Below are 12,094 nucleotides of genomic sequence, written 5' to 3'. Positions count from 1 at the left end.
AGTAGGGCCTTTAAGGCTGGTACAGCGTATTTAATAAATGTTTTTTATATTTAAAACGAAAGTTTGTGATAATTTTTACTTCAGACAGGGGTGGTGGAAGGTTGTTCCAGCACTTAGTGGCGCTGTATGTGAAACCGCCTCTAAATGATGCAGTGTGGTGCATGGGAACCGAAAAAAATATTATAAACATTGAGCTATTATTACTACGTATGGAGGAGACACCACGAAGAAAATCTGTACGCCAAGCGCGGCGGCGCGGCGCGGGGCGGCTAGTGAGTCAAATGACGCAAAATGGCGCCCGCCAAAAATTTTGCTCGAACCAAGTTTTAAAAATGATTATCTAGTTAATTACCGATGAAAAGTTATTTCTTTGCACTTTGCCGCATTACTTAAATTATTAGTGCAATATCGTAACACACTCGAGGGCATATTTGATGAGTTTCATGGTTTTTTGCTATATAACAAACAAGACATGAACGCGACCATCGCGCTAAAGCGACTGAGTGCAGTTTGGCCATATGGCTTATGTTGAGCGGAACATAAGTGATGTAGGCGGTTTCTTCTCCATATGTATATCTCAATGATTATAACCACATAAATCACTAAAACTTAAATCATTTAAATATTTTTATAAAGAGTCCAGTATTTTATAAATTTTATCAGCAGGCTTATTAACCTATCTTTTCTTAGAATAAAGAGGAAGTATTAGATTTCCTCTTAGTATCTTGCTTCTGAATTATCGATATCAAGCTACGTAAAACGATCTTGAATTCATAGTTAGATAATTTCTGCACCTGCTGGTCCTAACTCCTGTAAAAGCACTCATAATCTTCATTATCTTATTTAGTTTCCAAATTTAGGAAGATTTAATAAACGAATACTGTAATAAGTATTCGCAGGTAATTTCTGCACTCGTTAGTTCTAAAACAATCATAATATTAATAATCTGATTTAGTACTCATTGGGAAAATCTTGGGAAAATCGCAATATTAATTACTTCGTACGTTTCCCGGATACAATTTCATCAACCAATCGCGTAACTCCACGAAATCCATGGACAATTTAGTCAATCTCTCTATCTTGTCCATGTTATTTTGGCAAAAAGAATTGACGTGTTTGTTTCTCAGAGAATTTGATATTCACATTTCACGGTTGACGATTGAATTACGCTGATTTTATACATTTACATAGTTTTTAATTAAGTGTAAGATTTTTAAGTAGCGGAAATGTTACATTTAAAGCATCTAGGTAAGTTTATAAACTTATAAAGACCGTAAAATTATTTCTTTATGTTATAGCCTCTTTCGCCGGTATAAATTATTTTTTTGTTTTCTTTTCTCAGGGTTATTATTCTTCATCGCCGGGTCGTATGCCCTTTACGACTCCTCTTCAGACGTAGTACAATTAACTCCAAGTAATTTTGAAAAACTAGTTACGAATTCAGATGAAGTGTGGATAATCGAATTTTTTGCACCCTGGTGTGGACATTGTAAGAATCTTGTCCCCGAATATAAAAAGGCAGCTAGGGCACTAAAGGTATATTATCTTTTATTTTAAAAACTATTCTAGACTAGATTCTTATGTCTGTGCTTGTATACCTTAGTTTCAAAAGTTCTGCATTTCGCATTTTATTTTGTGATTTGCCTCTCTTTTTACGACGAATTCATAGCCAGAATATTTATTAATATGACTTATAATCTTCATGCTTTAAAAAATTATCTTGGACAATCAGTATGACCTATTATTTGTACATAATATAAATTTATCCATACTTGAAAAATCTACATAATTACAGTAATATAAAAAAAGTAATTATTTTTATCATTAACAGGGAATTGTGAAAGTGGGTGCTGTAGACGCAGACCAATACAAGGAGTTGGGGCAGAAGTATGGCGTCAGCGGATTCCCTACTATCAAAATATTCACTGGCAGCAAACACACCCCCTACCAAGGCCAGAGAACGGCCGAATCGTTTGTTGATGCCGCGCTAAAGGCAGCGAAAGACAAGGCCTATGATAACCTTGGCAAGAAATCCAGTGGATCCAGCTCTGATAAGGTAACATTTTTGAAAGAACTTAAATTGATGTTATCTGCATATAACGCTAAATTTAATAGGGGCAAAACTGGGTGAATAGTTTAATAATCATATTTTCTGATTGTTGATTCTATGCATATTCTCCTTATATGTATATGTGAATAAGTTTATGAATATGCAATATGCATATTATGTTTGAGTATTTATTGTGGAAATGTAGTTTTTTTATGTTCAATAATTACATTAAATACAATATCAATTAGTTCTTTCACTATACAGTATGCACTAACGAAACAGCCGAATGTAATCACTATTATCGTAATATTAACAATACTTCGTCAAATAGCGAACACAAAATAATATCTATGGCCATAAAATTGAATGGAAGAATGTGAAACGAACGGCAAATGAACAAATTGTGAATCCTTCCCTTACACCGTCATTAAAGAAACTCAGATTTGAAGCATTACAAGAACAATTGTTCCGTAAACGAAGTAATAAAGAACATGCTAGAATAATTAAATTGGATAATACATCTCTTATAAGAAAACTACTGTAAAATATTAATATGATTTTATCTGTTGCATATGTTTTAATATGCATTTTGCAATAAAAATTTGAAGCTGTGTGTTTTGTTTTATAATTGTTAGTCGGAATTACTTTGTTGAACAGATAATTTAATTGTCTTTATTAAAAGCTTAAGTATTTATTAACTGAATTTTTAAACATAATATATATTATGTACTTACAAATATCAAATTGGTTTCTGAAAAATAAGAAATTTTGTATTTCATATTTTATTTTATAAGGAAATTTTGTACAACATTCTCTATACTTAATTTATCTCAGAACAGGGGCAATGACATCTTATCTTAAATCACTCTAAAAATAATATTGACATTAGCTACACTTTGTTAAACTTGCATGACTTGGGAATTAATAACATCCTTTGCCATAGCTATAGATTCGTTAAAACAGTTAATACATTTTTTATTACTTGCTCTTCCCCCACAAAAACCCTCTGACGAAAACATTCAACCCTTTGAGGAGGAAGATATTATATAAACAATACTTTTGATTCCTAAGCTATTTTTTTATATCAAATTTTATCAAAATCGACGCTCTAGACCTGTGGAAGCGCAACCGGCATACTTACGCATTTATAACTTTAATATTTATTCTATTAGTTGTTAATCTAGCAATCATATGATTTATGGTCGTTTCGTAACATTGAAAGTTAGTTTTTAATATTATATTTGGGCGTAACCGCCCACGTTTCACACCCACTTGAGACCTAGTTTGCTCGACCACGCATCTTTCTAGATGCTTCGTTTGTAGTAAAGACACGTCAGTAATCTATAATATAAAAATGAATCGCAAAATGTGTTGGTAAGCGCATAACTCGAGAACGGCTGAACCGATTTCGTTAATTTTTTTTTTAATATTCCTTGAAGTATGAGGGTGGTTCTTATGGAGAGAAAACGTAAACATGTACCACGGGCGAAGCCGGGGCGGACCGCTAGTAACATATAAATTGACCTTATTAAAAGCTAGACGTTTAAAATGAATTCATAATATTTTCGATTATTTATTTACTAGCTGTGCTTCGCGGTTTGACCCGCGTGGCTCCGCTCCTGTTGGTCTTAGCGTAATAATTTATAGAGCTTTCCTCGATAAATGGGCTACCTAACACCGAAATAATTTTTCAAATCGGACCAGTAAGTAGTTCCTGAGATTAGCGCGTTCAAACAAACAAACAAACTCTTCAGCTTTATAATATTAAGTATAGATATAGATTTAATTATAAGAGTTTTTAAAATGCGAAGTATATTGGTCATTGGCCATTGGAATAAAGCACAGGGCTTGAAGTTGTCTTGGCACTTCTATAACTGAGCCCTACAAACATCATCTTTAAAGTCTTCTCATTTAGCAAACAAATTGATGCGTAAAATATACTTGTTTATTATGTACAACGTCAGTATATTTAGGGTGAACAAACTTGCCAAACATTGTTTTCACGTGTCTCCAATATACGCATGATGAACAAAAATAGCCCATTTTCTTTGTCAAAATATGCTGTCTACTTAATTATTATGTACGTCTGGTACATGTTTGAATATTAATTATAAGCTCACTCAATTATTTACAGTCATCAGTTCTGGTACAAACAACTTTTGCATGAACATTTTTTTCGCTTTCTTGGGTCAGTGATCACCATCAGTATGACTGCTAACGTATATTTTGACGAGTCGTAGAGTGCAATCCAATCGCCTGCGTTTTCGATCACATAGTCAAAGGAAAACTCGTAGATCTCCCGTACTCGTGGAAATTCAGGGATAAAACCTATGCTACGTCTTTTCTGAGATAACAAACTATCTTTTTATGAAATTTCATTGAAATCAGTTCAGTAGTTTAAACGTGGTGAAGATATACAAAGTTACTTTCGCATCGTAATCTATAATATAAAAACCGGCCAAGTGCGAGTCGGGCTCGCGCACAAAGGGTTCCGTAGCAGCAAATATAATAAATTACAGTTAAATCAACCTATCTCAAAAACTATAAGAGATACTTTGATCAAACCAAAAATCGTTGAAAGAGTTAATTAGCATGCATCACCTCTATTTTTTTTAGAATTTTATACCCCGTAGTTATAAAAATAGAGGGGGGGGACATACTTTTTACGACTTTGAGAGCTGATATCTCAAAAACCGTTCACTTTAAGAAAAATGTTTTTTAGAAAACTTTATATCATTTTAAAAGACCTTTCCATTGATACCCCACACGGGTATGTACATCGAAAAAAAAAATTTCATCCCTCAGTTACATGTATGGGGGGCCCCACCCCCAATTCTTTTTTTTACTATTTAGTGTCATATTTTTGTAGCGGTTCATACAACACATATTCCCATCAAATTTCATCACTGTAGTACTTATAGTTTCCGAGTAAATCGGCTGTGACAGAAGGACAGACGGACAGACGGACAGACGGACATGACGAAACTATAAGGGTTCCGTTTTTGCCATTTTGGCTACGGAACCCTAAAAATGAATCGCAAAATGTGTTGGTAAGCGCATAACTCGAGAACGGCTGAACCGATGTCGTTAATTATTTTTTTATAGTATTCCTTGAAGTACGAGGATGGTTCTTGTGGAGAGAAAACGTAAACATGTACCACGGGCGAAGCCGGGGCGGACTGTTAGTTCATAATATTAGTAGGGATTATATTATTTAATTTGAAATTGCATATTGCGTGCACATAACGTTATCGCGCGACAGCCGTTACTTATGCATATATGCATATTTCCATTTTACTTCGCTAAAAAATTCTCGTGTTTTCTTTCCAAAAGAAAAATATTATTGAGAGATTAATTAATTATAATAAAGATAAATGGTGGGACAAATTTACAATCGGACAGCTTTACTTCCGGATTTATGATAAGAGAACGGTTTTAATATTTTATGTGATGTATTTTATAAAAAAGGAACAAAAAACACAATATTTTAAGTTTTAACTACTTATTTAATTTCATAAAACTATGTGATAAAAATTACAATATAATGTGCTAGGCTCTTAATTGATACTGCTTATGTTGTACATGGACATTCTCCTGATTTTCACTGTATTTATAAAAAAAATACCTACGTATTTACTAGATAGATCTGAAATAATCTCTACCTCATTGCTTTTCATTAATAAGTTACATAACAAAACTTATTTATTAAATTCAGCACTCAAACAATTACATATTTTAGCATTTAAACATTGTCAAACAAATTTAAGAACACTTTTTTAATATTCATAATTTTATTAATATACATAATTTTTGCGGAAGTATGGAACGTCCAGAAAGACCAGAACACTAGTTTAGTAAATTGTCAATTCTGGATTATAGAAGATAAAAGATTTTTTATTTTATTTTTTTTTCTAATTGTCCTCAGTCCGATGTTATTACGCTCACGGACAGCAACTTCAAAGAACTGGTGCTCGACAGCGACGACATGTGGTTGGTCGAATTCTTCGCGCCGTGGTGCGGTCACTGCAAGAACTTGGAGCCGCAGTGGGCTAAGGCGGCCACTGAGCTTAAAGGAAAGGTGTGTATTAAAAAAAAAGTATGTCCTAGTGTTGGTAATCAATAATATTTTAATTAATCTATTGTCTCTATTCTCAAACTCAAACATTTATTTATTCAATTATAGACTACTTTTAGTAGCACTTTCGAATCGTCATTACATAAGTATTTTTAACATTTACCACCGATTCGGAAAGCAGTATCTATGGAGAAGAACCAGCAAGAAACTCCATAGTTGCTCTTTTAAACTCATGTAAATATTACATAATCTGTAACTTAAATCTGTCTATGCCAAAGAACTGTCATGTGGTTCTTACGCGACAACCCTCCATGGATTTTCATCTTCCATATATTCCTTAATGCTATAATAGAGTAATCTAAGATATTAAAAGTAATCTAAGGACTCACCTCGATCTAAAATCTATAAAGTCTAATCTTAATTTAGTTATGAAAATTCATCATTGTACGACTTGTTCATGACCATCTCGTTTGAGAAAGTGTCATTTGATTTAATTTATTTGTTTTTTTTTTTAAAGCATGTTACTCTATAATAAATATCAAAGAGAATCAACCATAGACACTGACATACTATATTCCATATTTACCAGATGTCTTGAGGATTTACTTTTTGCTTTAAATCGAAAACCACACATCAATTACTACTGATTTATAGTTTTAATACTGTTTCATAGATTAGAAAAGAAATTATTCATTCAATTCTTAGGATTAAAACTGTTTCATAAGGGCCGATTTTTCAATCCACAGTTAAAACTTATCCGCCCAATAAAGTATTACAAGAATACATTTTTGAAATGGTAGCTTAGTACGTTATTCGACGAATAAGTATTAACCAAGGATTGAAAAATCAGCCCTTAATCAGAAAAAATTCTCTTACCATCATGCAAATATTATTAACTTAAAATCGTCCCCAGGTGAAACTAGGAGCGCTAGACGCTACAGTTCATCAGATGATGGCCTCCCGTTACCAAGTGCAAGGTTACCCGACCATCAAGTTCTTCCCCGGAGGCAAGAAGACCAGCGATTCTGTAGAAGACTACAACGGAGGCAGGACATCCAGTGATATTGTGACCTGGGCACTCGAGAAATTGGCTGAAAACGTACCGGCTCCGGAAGTTATTCAGGTAATTTAGTAGAAATGACAACAAAAAATACTAAACTCGTAAGACCCGCGATTTTGTCGAAGACATTGTGACCTGGGCACTCGATTGGCTGAAGCTCCGGAAGTTTTTCAGGTATTTTAGTGAAAAATTACTGCAAATCTAGTAATTAGTCAAGGAATCGGTAAGAAGACTCCAATGGAGGCAGAACATCAAGTGACAAAATGACCTGGGCACTCGAGAAATTGGCTGAAAATGTAATTTAGTGAAAAAATATTGCAGAACTAATAATTAATTTTTACAACTAATTCGTCGTAACTGCAATCCTATAGCATAGGACACCTTTTCTAAAATTATCTCCAGATTTCACTGCAGATATCTCAACAAGACTGCTCTAATATTACAACATACAGTTATTTATACTTTGATATTTGTTATTTTAACTGCAATAAACAATGACAATTCATTTGTGTTATGGAAATATTCATCGCCATGTATAAGTTGCATAAACAAATCATTGTTGAACGAAATGTTTTTAAATATAGAAAAGGTTATTTAACCGCCCATTTTTCAAAATAGAACCAGTTTTAAAAACTTACCATAGTAAAAATGGTTGACGTGCTTTACTACATGACTTATTATTTCGTTAAAATATTTACATTTTTTATTTAATATGTGAATTTGTGCGCCATGTCGTGTTACTAACCCGAATTTATTATCGAATACATAAAAGATTGAAGAAAATTATTGTTCAGCCGTAAACTGCACGTGTAATATCGTACGTAGATTTTGATTTATTTTTACGTGATAAATAACGTCACTGTTTCGTGCATATTTTCGTAAATAATTGTGTGAATATTGTTATTTTGAAATTTAACCTTAACCTTAAAAGAGATGAGCTTGTTTTAATTAAGTTTGATTTTTTACTTAGCTTTTTTTTTTACTTTCTGTTTACTATGGATCTACGGAACCTTCTCCTTAAAAATTCATCCATTCATCTGTTCATGCCTAACGGCAGCTGTTAACCAAATAGAAAAAAAATATTCTCGGAATCAAATCCTTAAAATTTTTTGGGGAAAGGCAAGTATAAAATTCGAATAGGGTTCGAAAAATTTGTGGCGTTCTCTTGTTTTTCTTTTTTCTGTCATTCTAAAGAAAAAAACCGGCCAAGTGCGAGTCGGACTCGCGCACCGAGGTTTCCGTAAAATTTAAAGTTTTCGGAATTTTTCCTTTATGTGTGCTATAAAACGTTGCTTCATGCCAAATTTCAAGATTCTAGGTCGACTGGAAGTACCCTTTAGGTTTTGATTCCCTTGCGAGTACTTGCGAGTTTCAAAATATGCAGCTTAAATTGCTGTTTCTTTTGATTGCGTTGACATAGAAGTTTGATTTTGTTATAGCTTAAAGGTATTATAGACCTGAGTATTTGGTATGAATTTCAATTTAATACCTCTACGCGTTTATGAGATGATGGGTAGTAAGCTTAAAATTATTAAAAAATATATATATATTATGTGATGTTACTAAAAATTTATGGTTTTCGTAATTTTTCCTTTATCTATGCTATAAGACGTTGCTTCGTACCAAATTTCAAGATTCTGAGTTCACGGGAAGCACCCTGTAGGTTTTGTTTCCCTTGCAAGTGTCGAAAATTTGCGGCATAAACGGCTGTATCTTTTGATTGCGTTGGCTTAGAAGTTTGATTTTTTTCACAGCTTCAAGGGACAGTAGACCTGAGTAATTGATATAAATTTCAGCTTCATACCTCCACGCGTTCCTGAGAAAAAGGGTCTTGACAGACGGACGGACGGACAACAAAGTGATCCTATAAGGGTTCCGTTTTTTCCTTTTGAGGTACGGAACCCTAAAAAGTGAAATACAATCAAGTTTGAAAAATTCCATCAGTCTTTTTTTTTGACAGCTATCGTTTGTAAATTGACCGTTTTTTTTTCTTTTTTTAACACAGGTAATAAACGAAGACACAATGAAGGCGTGTAGCGAGAAGCCACTATGCGTTGTTTCGGTGCTGCCACACATTCTCGATTGTAACGCGGCGTGCAGGAACGACTATATCTCGATACTCAAGACGCTCGGCGAGAAGTATAAGGCGAAGATGTGGGGGTAAGTGTTCTTTTTAACTTGATTTTATCTTCAACTCAAATATGAAATTAAATTCATATACAATTCTACATGTGATTATTATAGTTTTGACGTGACAACGTCTTATAATTCGATAGAGCCGGCTGCACGCACGAAAAAACATGACTCATGCGGCGTTACCTCGCTCTGAGGCGTTCCATGTGCAAGCGAGAGCGCGGAACGAGCGACAAAGAAGCACAATCGTTGTCACGTTCAACTATCGTCAGAAAACCGACTTTACAGACAAACCATTTTTTAACTTGATTTTATCTTCAACTCAAATATGAAATTAAATTCATATAAAATTCTACAAGTGATTATTATAGTATTTTTTTTAAACAACCACAGATACAGAAGGTCACTTCTACCGAGAAGAATGCCGATTTATTGTAAAAAAATTCCCGTACAATGGAAATAAATAAAACGAAATCTTTTGTAATTTCTTTAAAATATTTTTCTTTACTCTTAAATAATTTTCTCTATATTATTTCCAGTTGGGTATGGTCTGAGGCCGGTGCTCAAGAAGACTTAGAAAAGGCGTTAGAACTCGGCGGTTTCGGATACCCGGCCATGGCGGTTGTTAATGCTAAGAAACTCAAGTTCTCCACATTGAGAGGATCATTCTCGAGCAGCGGCATCAATGAGTTTTTGAGGTAAGCTTAAATGAGTGAAAAATTGATAAGGAAATTGTGTTAAAAATATGTCTTGAGTAAGATATTAGTAAGTTTTTAAGGTGCCCTAGACTAGTCTGTAGAACAAGTATAAAGTGGCAAAAATCTCTTGTGAAAAGTGTAAAATTGATACATTTAAATGTATTAAATTATTACATTACATTAAATTACATTTACAATTGTATGTGATTTATCGGGTACCCTAGACTACTCAAACAAAAACCAAATGGTTCATATCTGTATGTAAATCTATGGGTCTATCAATTAGGAAAAATGCCTAGAAATAACATAACTATATTACGCTACATTAATAGGAGGAAATAATTTCTTGTCTCTATTATGTTATCTCACTAAAAATTATAAATTTTACAGGGATCTTTCCTTCGGACGTGGTCAAACAGCGCCAGTGCGTGGCGCGGAAATGCCCAAGATCGTCAGCACGGAGCCCTGGGACGGCAAGGATGGGGAACTGCCCCCAGAGGAGGACATTGATCTCTCCGATGTGGACCTGGAGAAGGACGAGCTATAGTGGCCCTGACTGAAACGCTAGATTAGTAACATGATTCACGCTGCACCGTGCCGGGAATGAAAGAAGGAGCGTGTGTGCCGAGCACACGTGTCAGAAGTGAAACTTTGGCAAGATTCAAAGATATCAAAGTCGTCGCCTTATTCCGTGAGTAACGGTATTGCCATGACGCGACATTGAAATTTTACCATCAACGCGCTTAAAGAAGTTTCTATTCAAAACTTGAGAGGTGTCAAAGGACACCCAGATGGAACGAAGTTACAAAAATAAATGACTTGCTTTCCGTGAGAGAGAGATAGATAGGGAGGCGAAGAGGGGAATTTTCTGCAATACTCGAGCGTGGCAGTTTAAGATATAAGAGATACCTTAGACCTAATAGAACAACCTTGTTAACTATTTAGCTCTTTAAGTAGTGACGCGCGCCCAGGATAGACGATCAGATTAGTAAAAAAAAATCGATAGTCTGAAATACTCGAGCGCGTCAGATTAAGATATTGGGGGTTGATTTTAGTGTTTTAAGACTAAATTTAACTAATCTGACGATAATTCCTTGACGCCGCCAAGTTATAGGCTCGCGAACTTGTAAAAAAAAAACGTTAATCCGGCATTCTCGAGCGCGATTGTTTTTATTTTTATTTTGAAGAATATAATCTAAAACTTACTAAAAATACAAAATCTGCCGGTTTCCGCGTGACCGGAAGTCTGGAGGAGCCATTTCGTCTTCCGAAAAACGCGTTGCAGTATATAAGTCGCGAACGATACATTTTACAAAAAAAAAGTTTGAATAAACAAAAAAGGTAATTTTATTTTACACAAAAAAGGTCTCTTTACATTTTTGTCCAAAGTTAAAACTTTTTGACTTGAAGCATCATAAAAACTCAAACTCCCGGTTTTTTGAGTATATCTCGAAAACTGAGGGTGTTAAGAAAAATTGATATGAAATAACGATGATTAAAAAAAAGAAACTCTCAAACCTTTTTCGGTCAGATTAAGAGAACCCACCAACATTTTTGTCAGATTAAGAAAATATGCTTTCAGGAGACCGAGATAAACCTCCCCTATGAAAATCTGACGCGCTCGAGTATTTCAAAAGGACTTTTTTTTTCTGCATTTTCAAAAATTCATCGTAACTTATCGTCACGCCGAAATCGTCAGTTTTTTTAAGGGGAGCTTCCTTGGGGCCTACTTAACACCCCTTCCGAAAATCTGACGCGCTCGAGTAAATTTTTTTTTTGTGCATTTTTGACGAATTAATATGCCTAGCCCCACCACGCAAACCGGCAGATTAGTATACCGTTGTTATCAGAGGCACTTGGGGCATACGTAGTATGAATATCTGACGCGCTCGAGAATGCCCAAGTAACTATTTTTTTTTACATTTTTGAAAATCCGTACACGCCAAACCCACCGCTAAAATGGTTTTTACCATAGAAGCTTTTCTTTTCGAAATTATTTTATCTATCGATTTTGATAAGTCTCGACGGCGCCGTTTAATTACGCCATTTAGCTACCTCGCCTCCCTATCTAAGAAACA

At 34.5% G+C, this 12,094-nt stretch overlaps 1 protein-coding gene across 1 annotated transcript; it reads left to right on the top strand.

Annotated features, from left to right (window-relative positions):
- The first annotated feature begins 1,082 nt into the window (after positions 1-1,082).
- Positions 1,083-10,613, top strand: LOC123694698 (protein disulfide-isomerase A6 homolog). Its single transcript, XM_045640209.1, has 8 exons — positions 1,083-1,248; positions 1,343-1,536; positions 1,832-2,056; positions 5,976-6,128; positions 7,039-7,248; positions 9,191-9,345; positions 9,858-10,016; positions 10,407-10,613. Exons 1-8 carry the CDS (start codon positions 1,227-1,229, stop codon positions 10,561-10,563), a joined length of 1,275 nt encoding a protein of 424 aa, XP_045496165.1. The 5' UTR covers positions 1,083-1,226; the 3' UTR covers positions 10,564-10,613.
- Positions 10,614-12,094: the final 1,481 nt, after the last annotated feature.

Source organism: Colias croceus, chromosome 1, assembly GCF_905220415.1.
Source record: "Colias croceus chromosome 1, ilColCroc2.1".
In the NCBI taxonomy this organism is placed as follows: Eukaryota; Metazoa; Arthropoda; class Insecta; order Lepidoptera; family Pieridae; genus Colias; species Colias croceus.
The sequence above is the reverse complement of the archived record's forward strand: the minus strand, read 5'-3'. Positions and strand labels throughout refer to the sequence as shown.

Coding starts and splice junctions, on each gene's coding strand:
- LOC123694698 (XM_045640209.1), top strand. CDS start 1,227: ATGTTACATTTAAAGCATCTAG. Junction 1,249..1,342: donor GTTACATTTAAAGCATCTAG/GTAAGTTTATAA, acceptor TTCTTTTCTCAG/GGTTATTATTCTTCATCGCC. Junction 10,017..10,406: donor GGCATCAATGAGTTTTTGAG/GTAAGCTTAAAT, acceptor TAAATTTTACAG/GGATCTTTCCTTCGGACGTG.